Source organism: Oncorhynchus masou, unplaced genomic scaffold (assembly GCF_036934945.1).
Source record: "Oncorhynchus masou masou isolate Uvic2021 unplaced genomic scaffold, UVic_Omas_1.1 unplaced_scaffold_941, whole genome shotgun sequence".
Lineage (NCBI taxonomy): Eukaryota > Metazoa > Chordata > Actinopteri > Salmoniformes > Salmonidae > Oncorhynchus > Oncorhynchus masou.
This window is the reverse complement of record NW_027015901.1, coordinates 181,656-200,982: the sequence shown is the minus strand read 5'-3', so window position 1 is coordinate 200,982 and position 19,327 is coordinate 181,656. Positions and strand designations below refer to the sequence as shown.

General features: G+C 46.7%; 1 protein-coding gene across 1 annotated transcript in view; it reads left to right on the top strand.

The window, feature by feature from the left end:
* LOC135538320 (periplakin-like) overlaps window positions 1-19,327 on the top strand; it is a gene marked incomplete at its 5' end in the record, with an annotated part of 61,706 nt that overhangs the window by 20,283 nt on the left and 22,096 nt on the right. The window contains 6 exons of the mRNA XM_064964234.1: window positions 6,052-6,172; window positions 6,366-6,491; window positions 7,705-7,746; window positions 15,247-15,408; window positions 16,086-16,193; window positions 16,585-16,680. Coding sequence (XP_064820306.1) covers window positions 6,052-6,172; window positions 6,366-6,491; window positions 7,705-7,746; window positions 15,247-15,408; window positions 16,086-16,193; window positions 16,585-16,680 — 655 coding nt within the window. The remainder of the gene's footprint in view (window positions 1-6,051; window positions 6,173-6,365; window positions 6,492-7,704; window positions 7,747-15,246; window positions 15,409-16,085; window positions 16,194-16,584; window positions 16,681-19,327) is intronic.

The window sequence follows — 19,327 nt, the reverse complement described above, 5'->3', positions numbered from 1 at the left end:
CAGGAGTGAGTTATATTATCTAGTAGATATACCTACTGTACCTGTAGCCCCCCCAGACTGAGATGATAGAGCAGGAGTGAGTTATATTATCTAGTAGATATACCTACTGTACCTGCAGCACCACCAGGCTGAGATGATAGAGCAGGAGTGAGTTATATTATCTAGTAGATATACCTACTGTACCTGTAGCACCCCCAGGCTGAGATGATAGAGCAGGAGTGAGTTATATTATCTAGTAGATATACCTACTGTACCTGTAGCACCTCCAGACTGAGATGATAGAGCAGGAGTGAGTTATATTATCTAGTAGATATACCTACTGTACCTGTAGCACCACCAGGCTGAGATGATAGAGCAGGAGTTATATTATCTAGTAGATATACCTACTGTACCTGTAGCACCACCAGGCTGAGATGATAGAGCAGGAGTGAGTTATATTATCTAGTAGATATACCTACTGTACCTGTAGCACCCCCAGACTGAGATGATAGAGCAGGAGTGAGTTATCTAGTAGATATACCTACTGTACCTGTAGCACCCCCAAGCTGAGATGATAGAGCAGGAGTGAGTTATATTATCTAGTAGATATACCTACTGTACCTGCAGCACCACCAGGCTGAGATGATAGAGCAGGAGTTATATTATCTAGTAGATATACCTACTGTACCTGTAGCACCCCCAGACTGAGATGATAGAGCAGGAGTGAGTTATATTATCTAGTAGATATACCTACTGTACCTGCAGCACCCCCAGACTGAGATGATAGAGCAGGAGTGAGTTATATTATCTAGTAGATATACCTACTGTACCTGCAGCACCCCCAGGCTGAGATGATAGAGCAGGAGTTATATTATCTAGTAGATATACCTACTGTACCTGTAGCCCCCCCAGACTGAGATGATAGAGCAGGAGTGAGTTATATTATCTAGTAGATATACCTACTGTACCTACAGCACCACCAGGCTGAGATGATAGAGCAGGAGTGAGTTATATTATCTAGTAGATATACCTACTGTACCTACAGCACCACCAGGCTGAGATGATAGAGCAGGAGTGAGTTATATTATCTAGTAGATATACCTACTGTACCTGCAGCACCGCCAGGCTAAGATGATAGAGCAGGAGTGAGTTATATTATCTAGTAGATATACCTACTGTACCTGCAGCACCGCCAGGCTAAGATGATAGAGCAGGAGTGAGTTATATTATCTAGTAGATATACCTACTGTACCTGCAGCACCACCAGGCTGAGATGATAGAGCAGGAGTTATATTATCTAGTAGATATACCTACTGTACCTGTAGCACCCCCAGACTGAGATGATAGAGCAGGAGTTATTTATCTAGTAGATATACCTACTGTACCTGCAGCACCCCAAGCTGAGATGATAGAGCAGGAGTGAGTTATATTATCTAGTAGATATACCTACTGTACCTGCAGCACCACCAGGCTGAGATGATAGAGCAGGAGTGAGTTATATTATCTAGTAGATATACCTACTGTACCTGCAGCACCACCAGGCTGAGATGATAGAGCAGGAGTGAGTTATATTATCTAGTAGATATACCTACTGTACCTGCAGCACCACCAGGCTGAGATGATAGAGCAGGAGTGAGTTATATTATCTAGTAGATATACCTACTGTACCTGCAGCACCCCCAGACTGAGATGATAGAGCAGGAGTTATATTATCTAGTAGATATACCTACTGTACCTGCAGCACCCCCAGACTGAGATGATAGAGCAGGAGTTATATTATCTAGTAGATATACCTACTGTACCTGCAGCACCCCAAGCTGAGATGATAGAGCAGGAGTGAGTTATATTATCTAGTAGATATACCTACTGTACCTGCAGCACCACCAGGCTGAGATGATAGAGCAGGAGTGAGTTATATTATCTAGTAGATATACCTACTGTACCTGCAGCACCCCCAGACTGAGATGATAGAGCAGGAGTTATATTATCTAGTAGATATACCTACTGTACCTGCAGCCCCCCCAGACTGAGATGATAGAGCAGGAGTTATATTATCTAGTAGATATACCTACTGTACCTGCAGCCCCCCCAGGCTGAGATGATAGAGCAGGAGTTATATTATCTAGTAGATATACCTACTGTACCTGTAGCCCCCCCAGGCTGAGATGATAGAGCAGGAGTGAGTTATATTATCTAGTAGATATACCTACTGTACCTGCAGCCCCCCCAGACTGAGATGATAGAGCAGGAGTGAGTTATATTATCTAGTAGATATACCTACTGTACCTGTAGCACCCCCAGACTGAGATGATAGAGCAGGAGTTATATTATCTAGTAGATATACCTACTGTACCTGCAGCACCACCAGGCTGAGATGATAGAGCAGGAGTGAGTTATATTATCTAGTAGATATACCTACTGTACCTGCAGCACCACCAGGCTGAGATGATAGAGCAGGAGTGAGTTATATTATCTAGTAGATATACCTACTGTACCTGCAGCCCCCCCAGGCTGAGATGATAGAGCAGGAGTTATATTATCTAGTAGATATACCTACTGTACCTGTAGCACCCCCAGACTGAGATGATAGAGCAGGAGTGAGTTATATATTATCTAGTAGATATACCTACTGTACCTGCAGCACCCCCAGACTGAGATGATAGAGCAGGAGTGAGTTATATTATCTAGTAGATATACCTACTGTACCTGTAGCCCCCCAGGCTGAGATGATAGAGCAGGAGTGAGTTATATTATCTAGTAGATATACCTACTGTACCTGTAGCCCCCCCAGGCTGAGATGATAGAGCAGGAGTTATATTATCTAGTAGATATACCTACTGTACCTGCAGCCCCCCCAGGCTGAGATGATAGAGCAGGAGTGAGTTATATTATCTAGTAGATATACCTACTGTACCTGTAGCACCCCCAGACTGAGATGATAGAGCAGGAGTGAGTTATATTATCTAGTAGATATACCTACTGTACCTGTAGCCCCCCCAGACTGAGATGATAGAGCAGGAGTGAGTTATATTATCTAGTAGATATACCTACTGTACCTGTAGCCCCCCCAGGCTGAGATGATAGAGCAGGAGTTATATTATCTAGTAGATATACCTACTGTACCTGTAGCCCCCCCAGACTGAGATGATAGAGCAGGAGTGAGTTATATTATCTAGTAGATATACCTACTGTACCTGTAGCCCCCCCAAGCTGAGATGATAGAGCAGGAGTTATATTATCTAGTAGATATACCTACTGTACCTGCAGCCCCCCCAGGCTGAGATGATAGAGCAGGAGTGAGTTATATTATCTAGTAGATATACCTACTGTACCTGTAGCCCCCCCAGGCTGAGATGATAGAGCAGGAGTGAGTTATATTATCTAGTAGATATACCTACTGTACCTGCAGCCCCCCCAGGCTGAGATGATAGAGCAGGAGTGAGTTATATTATCTAGTAGATATACCTACTGTACCTGTAGCCCCCCCAGACTGAGATGATAGAGCAGGAGTGAGTTATATTATCTAGTAGATATACCTACTGTACCTGTAGCACCACCAGGCTGAGATGATAGAGCAGGAGTTATATTATCTAGTAGATATACCTACTGTACCTGCAGCACCACCAGGCTGAGATGATAGAGCAGGAGTGAGTTATATTATCTAGTAGATATACCTACTGTACCTGCAGCCCCCCCAGGCTGAGATGATAGAGCAGGAGTTATATTATCTAGTAGATATACCTACTGTACCTGCAGCACCCCCAGACTGAGATGATAGAGCAGGAGTGAGTTATATTATCTAGTAGATATACCTACTGTACCTGTAGCACCCCCAGGCTGAGATGATAGAGCAGGAGTGAGTTATATTATCTAGTAGATATACCTACTGTACCTGTAGCCCCCCCAGACTGAGATGATAGAGCAGGAGTTATATTATCTAGTAGATATACCTACTGTACCTGCAGCACCCCCAGACTGAGATGATAGAGCAGGAGTTATATTATCTAGTAGATATACCTACTGTACCTGTAGCCCCCCCAGGCTGAGATGATAGAGCAGGAGTTATATTATCTAGTAGATATACCTACTGTACCTGCAGCACCACCAGGCTGAGATGATAGAGCAGGAGTTATATTATCTAGTAGATATACCTACTGTACCTGTAGCCCCCCCAGGCTGAGATGATAGAGCAGGAGTTATATTATCTAGTAGATATACCTACTGTACCTGTAGCCCCCAGACTGAGATGATAGAGCAGGAGTGAGTTATATTATCTAGTAGATATACCTACTGTACCTGTAGCCCCCCCAGGCTGAGATGATAGAGCAGGAGTTATATTATCTAGTAGATATACCTACTGTACCTGTAGCCCCCCCAGACTGAGATGATAGAGCAGGAGTGAGTTATATTATCTAGTAGATATACCTACTGTACCTGTAGCCCCCCCAGGCTGAGATGATAGAGCAGGAGTTATATTATCTAGTAGATATACCTACTGTACCTGCAGCACCCCCAGGCTAAGATGATAGAGCAGGAGTGAGTTATATTATCTAGTAGATATACCTACTGTACCTGTAGCCCCCCCAGACTGAGATGATAGAGCAGGAGTGAGTTATATTATCTAGTAGATATACCTACTGTACCTGTAGCACCCCCAGACTGAGATGATAGAGCAGGAGTGAGTTATATTATCTAGTAGATATACCTACTGTACCTGTAGCCCCCCCAGACTGAGATGATAGAGCAGGAGTGAGTTATATTATCTAGTAGATATACCTACTGTACCTGCAGCACCACCAGGCTGAGATGATAGAGCAGGAGTGAGTTATATTATCTAGTAGATATACCTACTGTACCTGCAGCACCACCAGGCTGAGATGATAGAGCAGGAGTTATATTATCTAGTAGATATACCTACTGTACCTGTAGCACCCCCAGGCTGAGATGATAGAGCAGGAGTTATATTATCTAGTAGATATACCTACTGTACCTGCAGCCCCCCCAGGCTGAGATGATAGAGCAGGAGTGAGTTATATTATCTAGTAGATATACCTACTGTACCTGTAGCACCTCCAGACTGAGATGATAGAGCAGGAGTTATATTATCTAGTAGATATACCTACTGTACCTGTAGCACCACCAGGCTGAGATGATAGAGCAGGAGTTATATTATCTAGTAGATATACCTACTGTACCTGCAGCCCCCCCAGGCTGAGATGATAGAGCAGGAGTGAGTTATATTATCTAGTAGATATACCTACTGTACCTGCAGCACCCCCAGACTGAGATGATAGAGCAGGAGTGAGTTATATTATCTAGTAGATATACCTACTGTACCTGTAGCCCCCCCAGGCTGAGATGATAGAGCAGGAGTTATATTATCTAGTAGATATACCTACTGTACCTGTAGCACCACCAGGCTGAGATGATAGAGCAGGAGTTATATTATCTAGTAGATATACCTACTGTACCTGTAGCCCCCCCAGGCTGAGATGATAGAGCAGGAGTGAGTTATATTATCTAGTAGATATACCTACTGTACCTGTAGCCCCCCCAGACTGAGATGATAGAGCAGGAGTGAGTTATATTATCTAGTAGATATACCTACTGTACCTGCAGCACCACCAGGCTGAGATGATAGAGCAGGAGTGAGTTATATTATCTAGTAGATATACCTACTGTACCTGTAGCCCCCCCAGGCTGAGATGATAGAGCAAGAGTTATATTATCTGGTAGATGTAATACACTGATACACTGAAGCGATAAGGCACAAGGGGGCCAGGACACCGCCCTTAGCCGTGGTATATTGGCCATATATCACAAACCCCCGAGGTTCCTTATTTCTATTATAAACTGGTTACCAATGTAATTAGAGCAGTAAAAATAAATGTTTTGTCATACCCGTGGTATATGGTCTGATGTACCACGGCTGTCAGCCAATCAGCATCCAGGGCTGGAACCACCCATTTTGTAATAGATGGTATACCCTCTTTAGCTCGAACCTGAGCTCCACTCACTCCACTGTTGAGTTTTAACTAACCCTGTGTCGTCACCCTGTGTCGTCTCCTCCAGTATGAAGCAGCTGAGAGTGAGACTAAGGAAGCTGAGAGAGGACCACGACCGCATCTACCACCTGACCCGTTCTGAGGGCCTGCCGAGCGTCAACTGGGGCAGGATCATAGAGGAGAAACAGGTGAGGGACACACACACACACCACACCACACACACACACGAACACACACACACATACACGAGCACACACACACACACACGAATACACATACACACACACACACACAAACACACACACACACAGGCTTGGATATGTGTACACACAGTTTACGCACACCATAACATAAACGTAATGTCTTTCTTCTTCCGACCAGGGCAACCTGAGCAACAAGGGTTTTGGTCAGGACCTGCCCACCATAGAGAACGAGGTGGAGGAACACAACATCTTTCACAGTGAGGTGGAGGCTCTGGCCCCTCACATCTCAGCCAGCGACGACAAGGTAGGACTAACAACCAGCGTAGAAACGACCTGATACGTTGTGTTTTATACTCAGTCATTTACCAGTCTCCTATCCAGGAAGATAACCATGGCTTTATTTATGGCCCACATACCTGACAACAACAACAACAACAACAACCACTCTGAAAGTTCCAGTTCTCAGAAAACAAACAGACATATATTGTACTGAATGATTGTCAACAATGACTCATTACTCACAAAACAAACCTTCACACGTCACATTCAAGTGTAGTTGTTTCGTTGAGTCTCTGCTTCAGAGGGAGCTTCAATAACATGGTGTAAATAACCGGGCGTTTCAGACAGAGAAAACATGGTAGGACTAACAGCCACATAGGTCAACTCCAAGCCCACTTCAGTTAGAAACTGTTGCATTTAAAAAAAAAACGAAGACTGTTTTTACAGTTTTTTTTTAGGTTTCGCTAAGATACCCACGTGTACACATCATTATTGCAGTGTGTAAAGACACGAATCTCCAATCATTTCTGACTTCTCCACACCATTTCCAGTCGTACAATGCGGCATAAACATGGTGTATGTTAGTGAGGATTTGTTTCCCCGGTCGAGCTCAGTATCATTTAAAATGGCTGAAAGGGAGAAACGCTCACAGAAAGGTCCATGTGATATTCTCTTTACTTCTCTCTCCCTCTCTCACACTCTCTCCTTTCTGCTCTCTCTCCCTCTCTCACGCTCTCTCCTTTCTGCTCTCTCCTCCCTCTCTCGCGCTCTCTCCTTTCTGCTCTCTCTCTCCCTCCCTCTCTCACACTCTCTCCTTTCTGCTCTCTCTCACTCACACACTCTCTCTGTCTCCTCTCATTCTCTCTCTCCTCTCTCTCTCTCTGTCTCCTCTTGTTCTCTCTCTCTCTCTGTCTCCTCTTGTTCTCTCTCTCTCTCTGTCTCCTCTTGTTCTCTCTCTCTGTCTCCTCTTGTTCTCCCTCTCTTTGTCTCCTCTCGTTCTCTCTGTCTACTCTCGTTCTCTATCTCGTTCTCTCTCTCTCGCTCTCTCTCTTTGTCTCCTCTCGTTCTTTGTCTTGTTCTCTCTCTCTCTTTGTCTCCTCTCGTTCTCTGTCTTATTCTCTCTCTCTCTCTTTGTCTCCTCTCGTTCTCTGTCTTGTCTCTCTCTCTCTCTCTCGCTCTCTCTCTCGCTCTCTCTCTCTTTGTCTCCTCTCGTTCTCTCTCTCTCTCTCCCTCTCTAGGACTCTGCCAGTGCCCTCCAGCTGAAGTACAACAAGCTCCTGGTAAGATTGACTTTAATAATGACTTAATCTGAAGCATGGACTCAGGGAGAGCTTGAGGAGTGTGTATGCATGTACAGTAGCTCTATGTGAGTTCTACACCTGCAGTACCATGCTATGTGTACCTGTGTCTGTGGCTGTACCTGTGTCTGTACCTGTGTCTGTGTCTGTACCTGTGTCTGTACCTGTGTCTGTGTCTGTACCTGTGTCTGTGTCTGTACCTGTACCTGTGTCTGTGTCTGTACCTGTGTCTGTACCTGTACCTGTGTCTGTGGCTGTACCTGTGTCTGTACCTGTACCTGTGTCTGTGTCTGTGTCTGTACCTGTGTCTGTACCTGTACCTGTGTCTGTGGCTGTACCTGTGTCTGTACCTGTGTCTGTGTCTGTGTCTGTACCTGTGTCTCTACCTGTACCTGTGTCTGTGTCTGTACCTGTGTCTGTGTCTGTACCTGTGTCTGTACCTGTACCTGTGTCTGTAACTGTACCTGTGTCTGTGGCTGTACCTGTGTCTGTACCTGTGTCTGTGTCTGTACCTGTGTCTGTGTCTGTGTCTGTACCTGTGTCTGTACCTGTACCTGTGTCTGTGGCTGTACCTGTGTCTGTACCTGTGTCTGTGTCTGTACCTGTGTCTGTACCTGTACCTGTGTCTGTGTCTGTACCTGTGTCTGTGTCTGTGTCTGTGTCTGTGTCTGTACCTGTGTCTGTACCTGTGTCTGTGCCTGTGTCTGTACCTGTGTCTGTGTCTGTACCTGTACCTGTGTCTGTAACTGTGTCTGTGTCCGTGTGTACAAAGTGTTCATGTTTTATCCAGTCTATAGTAACTATCTCTCCCCAGGCCAGTTCCAGTCTATAGTAACTATCTCTCCCCAGGCCAGTTCCAGTCTATAGTAACTATCTCTCCTCTCCCTCCCCAGGCCAGTTCCAGTCTATAGTAACTATCTCTCCTCTCCCTCCCCAGGCCAGTTCCAGTCTATAGTAACTATCTCTCCTCTCCCTCCCCAGGCCAGTTCCAGTCTATAGTAACTATCTCTCCCCAGACCAGTTCCAGTCTATAGTAACTATCTCTCCCCAGGCCAGTTCCAGTCTATAGTAACTATCTCCCCCCAGGCCAGTTCCAGTCTATAGTAACTATCTCTCCCCAGGCCAGTTCCAGTCTATAGTAACTATCTCTCCTCTCCCTCCCCAGACCAGTTCCAGTCTATAGTAACTATCTCTCCCCAGGCCAGTTCCAGTCTATAGTAACTATCTCTCCCCAGGCCAGTTCCAGTCTATAGTAACTATCTCTCCTCTCCCTCCCCAGGCCAGTTCCAGTCTATAGTAACTATCTCTCCCCAGACCAGTTCCAGTCTATAGTAACTATCTCTCCTCTCCCTCCCCAGGCCAGTTCCAGTCTATAGTAACTATCTCTCCTCTCTCTCCCCAGGCCAGTTCCAGTCTATAGTAACTATCTCTCCCCAGGCCAGTTCCAGTCTATAGTAACTATCTCCCCCCAGGCCAGTTCCAGTCTATAGTAACTATCTCTCCCCAGGCCAGTTCCAGTCTATAGTAACTATCTCTCCTCTCCCTCCCCAGACCAGTTCCAGTCTATAGTAACTATCTCTCCTCTCCCTCCCCAGGCCAGTTCCAGTCTATAGTAACTATCTCTCCTCTCTCTCCCCAGGCCAGTTCCAGTCTATAGTAACTATCTCTCCCCAGGCCAGTTCCAGTCTATAGTAACTATCTCCCCCCAGGCCAGTTCCAGTCTATAGTAACTATCTCTCCCCAGACCAGTTCCAGTCTATAGTAACTATCTCTCCTCTCCCTCCCCAGACCAGTTCCAGTCTATAGTAACTATCTCTCCCCAGGCCAGTTCCAGTCTATAGTAACTATCTCTCCCCAGGCCAGTTCCAGTCTATAGTAACTATCTCTCCTCTCCCTCCCCAGGCCAGTTCCAGTCTATAGTAACTATCTCTCCCCAGACCAGTTCCAGTCTATAGTAACTATCTCTCCTCTCCCTCCCCAGGCCAGTTCCAGTCTATAGTAACTATCTCTCCCCAGGCCAGTTCCAGTCTATAGTAACTATCTCTCCCCAGACCAGTTCCAGTCTATAGTAACTATCTCTCCTCTCCCTCCCCAGGCCAGTTCCAGTCTATAGTAACTATCTCTCCCCTCTCTCCCCAGACCAGTTCCAGTCTATAGTAACTATCTCTCCCCAGACCAGTTCCAGTCTATAGTAACTATCTCTCCTCTCCCTCCCCAGGCCAGTTCCAGTCTATAGTAACTATCTCTCCTCTCCCTCCCCAGGCCAGTTCCAGTCTATAGTAACTATCTCTCCTCTCTCTCCCCAGGCCAGTTCCAGTCTATAGTAACTATCTCTCCTCTCTCTCCCCAGGCCAGTTCCAGTCTATAGTAACTATCTCTCCTCTCTCTCCCCAGGCCAGTTCCAGTCTATAGTAACTATCTCTCCTCTCCCTCCCCAGGCCAGTTCCAGTCTATAGTAACTATCTCTCCCCAGGCCAGTTCCAGTCTATAGTAACTATCTCTCCCCTCTCTCCCCAGACCAGTTCCAGTCTATAGTAACTATCTCTCCCCAGGCCAGTTCCAGTCTATAGTAACTATCTCTCCTCTCCCTCCCCAGGCCAGTTCCAGTCTATAGTAACTATCTCTCCTCTCTCCCCAGACCAGTTCCAGTCTATAGTAACTATCTCTCCCCAGGCCAGTTCCAGTCTATAGTAACTATCTCTCCTCTCCCTCTCCAGACCAGTTCCAGTCTATAGTAACTATCTCTCCCCAGACCAGTTCCAGTCTATAGTAACTATCTCTCCTCTCCCTCCCCAGGCCAGTTCCAGTCTATAGTAACTATCTCTCCTCTCCCTCCCCAGGCCAGTTCCAGTCTATAGTAACTATCTCTCCCCAGGCCAGTTCCAGTCTATAGTAACTATCTCTCCCCTCTCTCCCCAGACCAGTTCCAGTCTATAGTAACTATCTCTCCTCTCCCTCCCCAGGCCAGTTCCAGTCTATAGTAACTATCTCTCCTCTCTCTCCCCAGGCCAGTTCCAGTCTATAGTAACTATCTCTCCTATCTCTCCCCAGGCCAGTTCCAGTCTATAGTAACTATCTCTCCTCTCCCTCCCCAGGCCAGTTCCAGTCTATAGTAACTATCTCTCCCCAGGCCAGTTCCAGTCTATAGTAACTATCTCTCCCCAGGCCAGTTCCAGTCTATAGTAACTATCTCTCCTCTCCCTCCCCAGGCCAGTTCCAGTCTATAGTAACTATCTCTCCTCTCTCTCCCCAGACCAGTTCCAGTCTATAGTAACTATCTCTCCCCAGGCCAGTTCCAGTCTATAGTAACTATCTCTCCTCTCCCTCTCCAGACCAGTTCCAGTCTATAGTAACTATCTCTCCCCAGACCAGTTCCAGTCTATAGTAACTATCTCTCCTCTCCCTCCCCAGGCCAGTTCCAGTCTATAGTAACTATCTCTCCCCAGGCCAGTTCCAGTCTATAGTAACTATCTCTCCTCTCCCTCTCCAGACCAGTTCCAGTCTATAGTAACTATCTCTCCCCAGACCAGTTCCAGTCTATAGTAACTATCTCTCCTCTCCCTCCCCAGGCCAGTTCCAGTCTATAGTAACTATCTCTCCCCAGGCCAGTTCCAGTCTATAGTAACTATCTCTCCCCTCTCTCCCCAGGCCAGTTCCAGTCTATAGTAACTATCTCTCCCCTCTCTCCCCAGACCAGTTCCAGTCTATAGTAACTATCTCTCCTCTCCCTCCCCAGGCCAGTTCCAGTCTATAGTAACTATCTCTCCTCTCTCTCCCCAGGCCAGTTCCAGTCTATAGTAACTATCTCTCCTCTCTCTCCCCAGGCCAGTTCCAGTCTATAGTAACTATCTCTCCCCTCTCTCCCCAGACCAGTTCCAGTCTATAGTAACTATCTCTCCCCAGGCCAGTTCCAGTCTATAGTAACTATCTCTCCTCTCCCTCTCCAGACCAGTTCCAGTCTATAGTAACTATCTCTCCCCAGACCAGTTCCAGTCTATAGTAACTATCTCTCCCCAGGCCAGTTCCAGTCTATAGTAACTATCTCTCCTCTCCCTCCCCAGGCCAGTTCCAGTCTATAGTAACTATCTCTCCCCAGGCCAGTTCCAGTCTATAGTAACTATCTCTCCTCTCTCTCCCCAGGCCAGTTCCAGTCTATAGTAGCTATCTCCCCCCAGGCCAGTTCCAGTCTATAGTAACTATCTCCCCCAGGCCAGTTCCAGTCTATAGTAACTATCTCCCCCCAGGCCAGTTCCAGTCTATAGTAACTATCTCTCCCCAGGCCAGTTCCAGTCTATAGTAACTATCTCTCCCCAGGCCAGTTCCAGTCTATAGTAACTATCTCTCCTCTCCCTCCCCAGGCCAGTTCCAGTCTATAGTAACTATCTCCCCCCAGGCCAGTTCCAGTCTATAGTAACTATCTCTCCTCTCTCTCCCCAGACCAGTTCCAGTCTATAGTAACTATCTCTCCTCTCCCTCCCCAGGCCAGTTCCAGTCTATAGTAGCTATCTCCCCCCAGGCCAGTTCCAGTCTATAGTAACTATCTCCCCCCAGGCCAGTTCCAGTCTATAGTAACTATCTCTCCCCAGGCCAGTTCCAGTCTATAGTAACTATCTCCCCCCAGGCCAGTTCCAGTCTATAGTAACTATCTCTCCTCTCTCTCCCCAGACCAGTTCCAGTCTATAGTAACTATCTCTCCTCTCCCTCCCCAGGCCAGTTCCAGTCTATAGTAACTATCTCTCCCCAGACCAGTTCCAGTCTATAGTAACTATCTCTCCCCAGACCAGTTCCAGTCTATAGTAACTATCTCTCCTCTCTCTCCCCAGGCCAGTTCCAGTCTATAATAACTATCTCTCCTCTCTCTCCCCAGACCAGTTCCAGTCTATAGTAACTATCTCTCCTCTCTCTCCCCAGACCAGTTCCAGTCTATAGTAACTATCTCTCCTCTCCCTCCCCAGGCCAGTTCCAGTCTATAGTAACTATCTCTCCCCAGACCAGTTCCAGTCTATAGTAACTATCTCTCCCCAGACCAGTTCCAGTCTATAGTAACTATCTCTCCTCTCTCTCCCCAGGCCAGTTCCAGTCTATAGTAACTATCTCTCCTCTCTCTCCCCAGGCCAGTTCCAGTCTATAGTAACTATCTCTCCTCTCTCTCCCCAGACCAGTTCCAGTCTATAGTAACTATCTCTCCTCTCCCTCCCCAGACCAGTTCCAGTCTATAGTAACTATCTCTCCCCAGGCCAGTTCCAGTCTATAGTAACTATCTCTCCCCAGGCCAGTTCCAGTCTATAGTAACTATCTCTCCCCAGACCAGTTCCAGTCTATAGTAACTATCTCTCCCCAGGCCAGTTCCAGTCTATAGTAACTATCTCTCCCCAGGCCAGTTCCAGTCTATAGTAACTATCTCTCCTCTCCCTCCCCAGGCCAGTTCCAGTCTATAGTAACTATCTCTCCTCTCTCTCCCCAGGCCAGTTCCAGTCTATAGTAACTATCTCTCCTCTCCCTCTCCAGGCCAGTTCCAGTCTATAGTAACTATCTCTCCTCTCTCTCCCCAGGCCAGTTCCAGTCTATAGTAACTATCTCTCCCCAGACCAGTTCCAGTCTATAGTAACTATCTCTCCCCAGGCCAGTTCCAGTCTATAGTAACTATCTCTCCTCTCCCTCCCCAGGCCAGTTCCAGTCTATAGTAACTATCTCTCCTCTCTCTCCCCAGGCCAGTTCCAGTCTATAGTAACTATCTCTCCCCAGGCCAGTTCCAGTCTATAGTAACTATCTCTCCCCAGGCCAGTTCCAGTCTATAGTAACTATCTCTCCCCAGACCAGTTCCAGTCTATAGTAACTATCTCTCCCCAGGCCAGTTCCAGTCTATAGTAACTATCTCTCCCCAGGCCAGTTCCAGTCTATAGTAACTATCTCTCCTCTCCCTCCCCAGGCCAGTTCCAGTCTATAGTAACTATCTCTCCTCTCTCCCCAGGCCAGTTCCAGTCTATAGTAACTATCTCTCCTCTCCCTCTCCAGGCCAGTTCCAGTCTATAGTAACTATCTCTCCTCTCTCTCCCCAGGCCAGTTCCAGTCTATAGTAACTATCTCTCCCCAGACCAGTTCCAGTCTATAGTAACTATCTCTCCCCAGGCCAGTTCCAGTCTATAGTAACTATCTCTCCCCAGGCCAGTTCCAGTCTATAGTAACTATCTCTCCTCTCCCTCCCCAGGCCAGTTCCAGTCTATAGTAACTATCTCTCTCCAGGCCAGTTCCAGTCTATAGTAACTATCTCTCCTCTCCCTCCCCAGGCCAGTTCCAGTCTATAGTAACTATCTCTCCTCTCTCTCCCCAGGCCAGTTCCAGTCTATAGTAACTCTCCTCTCTCTCCCCAGGCCAGTTCCAGTCTATAGTAACTATCTCTCCTCTCCCTCCCCAGGCCAGTTCCAGTCTATAGTAACTATCTCTCTCCAGGCCAGTTCCAGTCTATAGTAACTATCTCTCCTCTCCCTCCCCAGGCCAGTTCCAGTCTATAGTAACTATCTCTCCTCTCTCTCCCCAGGCCAGTTCCAGTCTATAGTATCTCTCCTCTCTCTCCCCAGGCCAGTTCCAGTCTATAGTAACTATCTCTCCTCTCCCTCTCCAGGCCAGTTCCAGTCTATAGTAACTATCTCTCCTCTCTCTCCCCAGGCCAGTTCCAGTCTATAGTAACTATCTCTCCCCAGACCAGTTCCAGTCTATAGTAACTATCTCTCCCCAGGCCAGTTCCAGTCTATAGTAACTATCTCTCCTCTCCCTCCCCAGGCCAGTTCCAGTCTATAGTAACTATCTCTCCTCTCTCTCCCCAGGCCAGTTCCAGTCTATAGTAACTATCTCTCCCCAGGCCAGTTCCAGTCTATAGTAACTATCTCTCCCCAGGCCAGTTCCAGTCTATAGTAACTATCTCTCCCCAGACCAGTTCCAGTCTATAGTAACTATCTCTCCCCAGGCCAGTTCCAGTCTATAGTAACTATCTCTCCCCAGGCCAGTTCCAGTCTATAGTAACTATCTCTCCTCTCCCTCCCCAGGCCAGTTCCAGTCTATAGTAACTATCTCTCCTCTCTCTCCCCAGGCCAGTTCCAGTCTATAGTAACTATCTCTCCTCTCCCTCTCCAGGCCAGTTCCAGTCTATAGTAACTATCTCTCCTCTCTCTCCCCAGGCCAGTTCCAGTCTATAGTAACTATCTCTCCCCAGACCAGTTCCAGTCTATAGTAACTATCTCTCCCCAGGCCAGTTCCAGTCTATAGTAACTATCTCTCCCCAGGCCAGTTCCAGTCTATAGTAACTATCTCTCCTCTCCCTCCCCAGGCCAGTTCCAGTCTATAGTAACTATCTCTCTCCAGGCCAGTTCCAGTCTATAGTAACTATCTCTCCTCTCTCTCCCCAGGCCAGTTCCAGTCTATAGTAACTATCTCTCTCCAGGCCAGTTCCAGTCTATAGTAACTATCTCTCCCCTCTCTCCCCAGACCAGTTCCAGTGCTCGACAGCGCCACCTGTTGAGCCTGCGCGACTACATGCAGCGCTGCACTAATGAGCTGTACTGGATGGACCAGCAGGCAGGGGAGAGGATCAACTATGACTGGAGCGATACTAACCTGGACTACCCTGCACGTCACAGACAGTATGAGGTAGAGAGGCGCACACACACACACACACACACACACACACACACACACACACACACACACACACACACACACACACACACACACACACACACACACACACACACTCCTTCAGCTGCACTGACAGAGTAATACATTCAGGGTGTTATCTGACACCTGATCCTACACGTTATCTGACACCTGATCCTACATGTTATCTGACACCTGATCCTACACGTTATCTGACACCTGATCCTACACGTTATCTGACACCTGATCCTACACGTTATCTGACACCTGATCCTGCACGTTATCTGACACCTGATCCTACACGTTATCTGACACCTGATCCTACACGTTATCTGACACCTGATCCTGCATGTTATCTGACACCTGATCCTACACGTTATCTGACACCTGATCCTACACGTTATCTGACACCTGATCCTACACGTTATCTGACACCTGATCCTACACGTTATCTGACACCTGATCCTACACGTTATCTGACACCTGATCCTACACGTTATCTGACACCTGATCCTACACGTTATCTGACACCTGATCCTACACGTTATCTGACACCTGATCCTACACGTTATCTGACACCTGATCCTACACGTTATCTGACACCTGATCCTACACGTTACGTGTGTTGGAACGTATAGAGAGACTTGTATCTCTTTTAAATCTCCCACCAGAACTTCATCAGTAAGTGTCTGGAGTCCAAGGAGGCCACTGTCACCAAGCTGAATGATGATGGAGATAAACTCATCGCTACCAACCATCCTGGCAAGAATGTTATTGAGGTACACACACACACACACACATAAACACATCTCTACTGACCATCCTGGCAAGAATGTTATTGAGGTACACACACACACACACACACACACACACACACACACACACACACACACATAAACACATCTCTACTGACCATCCTGGGATGAATGTCATTGAGGTACACTTCATTTATCCTCTATCATTCTACTATTGGGGCAAATCCTAACTTCCACTTTAGTCAATGTTGACTTAAGTCATGCCTTGATGTCAATGGGAGACTAAGGTCAAATCAGCCTGTTTTAGTAGAAGTTAGGATTCACCCCTTACTGAGATTAAAATCCTCAACAATGAATGTGAATGAAAAGCAGCAAACAGACAGTGATGTAACGGAACTGGACTCCCACCTGTCAGGCTCATATGGAGGCTGTGCATGCAGACTGGAAGGAGTACCTGAACCTGCTCATCTGCGAGGAGAACCACCTGAAACACATGGACGAATACCACAAGGTGATTAGTATACCCTGACCTGACCTTAACCCTGATACCACCTGAAACACATGGACGAATACCACAAGGTGATTAGTATACCCTGACCTGACCTTAACCCTGATACCACCTCAAACACATGGACGAATACCACAAGGTGATTAGTATACCCTGACCTGACCTTAACCCTGATACCACCTGAAACACATGGACGAATACCACAAGGTGATTAGTATACCCTGACCTGACCTTAACCCTGATACCACCTGAAACACATGGACGAATACCACAAGGTGATTAGTATACCCTGACCTGACCTTAACCCTGATACCACCTGAAACACATGGACGAATACCACAAGGTGATTAGTATACCCTGACCTGACCTTAACCCTGATACCACCTGAAACACATGGACGAATACCACAAGGTGATTAGTATACCCTGACCTGACCTTAACCCTGATACCACCTGAAACACATGGACGAATACCACAAGGTGATTAGTATACCCTGACCTGACCTTAACCCTGATACCACCTGAAACACATGGACGAATACCACAAGGTGATTAGTATACCCTGACCTGACCTTAACCCTGATACCACCTGAAACACATGGACGAATACCACAAGGTGATTAGTATACCCTGACCTGACCTTAAAACCCTGATACCACCTCAAACACATGGACGAATACCACAAGGTGATTAGTATACCCTGACCTGACCTTAACCCTGATACCACCTGAAACACATGGACGAATACCACAAGGTGATTAGTATACCCTGACCTGACCTTAACCCTGATACCACCTGAAACACATGGACGAATACCACAAGGTGATTAGTATACCCTGACCTGACCTTAACACATGGACGAATACCACAAGGTGATTAGTATACTATAACCTGACTTTAACCCTGATACCACCTGAAACACATGGACGAATACCACAAGGTGATTAGTATACCCTGACCTGACCTTAACCCTGACACCACCTGAAACACATGGACGAATACCACAAGGTGATTAGTATACCCTGACCTGACCTTAACCCTGATACCACCTGAAACACATGGACGAATACCACAAGGTGATTAGTATACCCTGACCTGACCTTAACCCTGATACCACCTGAAACACATGGACGAATACCACAAGGTGATTAGTATACCCTGACCTGACCTTAACCCTGACACCACCTGAAACACATGGACGAATACCACAAGGTGATTAGTATACCCTGACCTGACCTTAACCCTGATACCACCTGAAACACATGGACGAATACCACAAGGTGATTAGTATACCCTGACCTGACCTTAACCCTGATACCACCTGAAACACATGGACGAATACCACAAGGTGATTAGTATACCCTGACCTGACCTTAACCCTGATACCACCTGAAACACATGGACGAATACCACAAGGTGATTAGTATACCCTGACCTGACCTTAACCCTGATACCACCTGAAACACATGGACGAATACCACAAGGTGATTAGTATACCCTGACCTGACCTTAACCCTGATACCACCTGAAACACATGGACGAATACCACAAGGTGATTAGTATACCCTGACCTGACCTTAACCCTGATACCACCTGAAACACATGGACGAATACCACAAGGTGATTAGTATACCCTGACCTGACCTTAACCCTGATACCACCTGAAACACATGGACGAATACCACAAGGTGATTAGTATACCCTGACCTGACCTTAACCCTGACACCACCTGAAACACATGGACGAATACCACAAGGTGATTAGTATACCCTGACCTGACCTTAACCCTGATACCACCTGAAACACATGGACGAATACCACAAGGTGATTAGTATACCCTGACCTGACCTTAACCCTGATACCACCTGAAACACATGGACGAATACCACAAGGTGATTAGTATACCCTGACCTGACCTTAACCCTGATACCACCTGAAACACATGGACGAATACCACAAGGTGATTAGTATACCCTGACCTGACCTTAACCCTGATACCACCTCAAACACATGGACGAATACCACAAGGTGATTAGTATACCCTGACCTGACCTTAACCCTGATACCACCTGAAACACATGGAGTAATACCACAAGGTGATTAGTATACCCTGACCTGACCTTAACCCTGATACCACCTGAAACACATGGACGAATACCACAAGGTGATTAGTATACCCTGACCTGACCTTAACCCTGACACCACCTGAAACACATGGACGAATACCACAAGGTGATTAGTATACCCTGACCTGACCTTAACCCTGATACCACCTGAAACACATGGACGAATACCACAAGGTGATTAGTATACCCTGACCTGACCTTAACACATGGACGAATACCACAAGGTGATTAGTATACCCTGACCTGACCTTAACCCTGATACCACCTGAAACACATGGAGGAATACCACAAGGTGATTAGTATACCCTGACCTGACCTTAACCCTGATACCACCTGAAACACATGGACGAATACCACAAGGTGATTAGTATACCCTGACCTGACCTTAACCCTGATACCACCTCAAACACATGGACGAATACCACAAGGTGATTAGTATACCCTGACCTGACCTTAACCCTGATACCACCTGAAACACATGGACGAATACCACAAGGTGATTAGTATACCCTGACCTGACCTTAA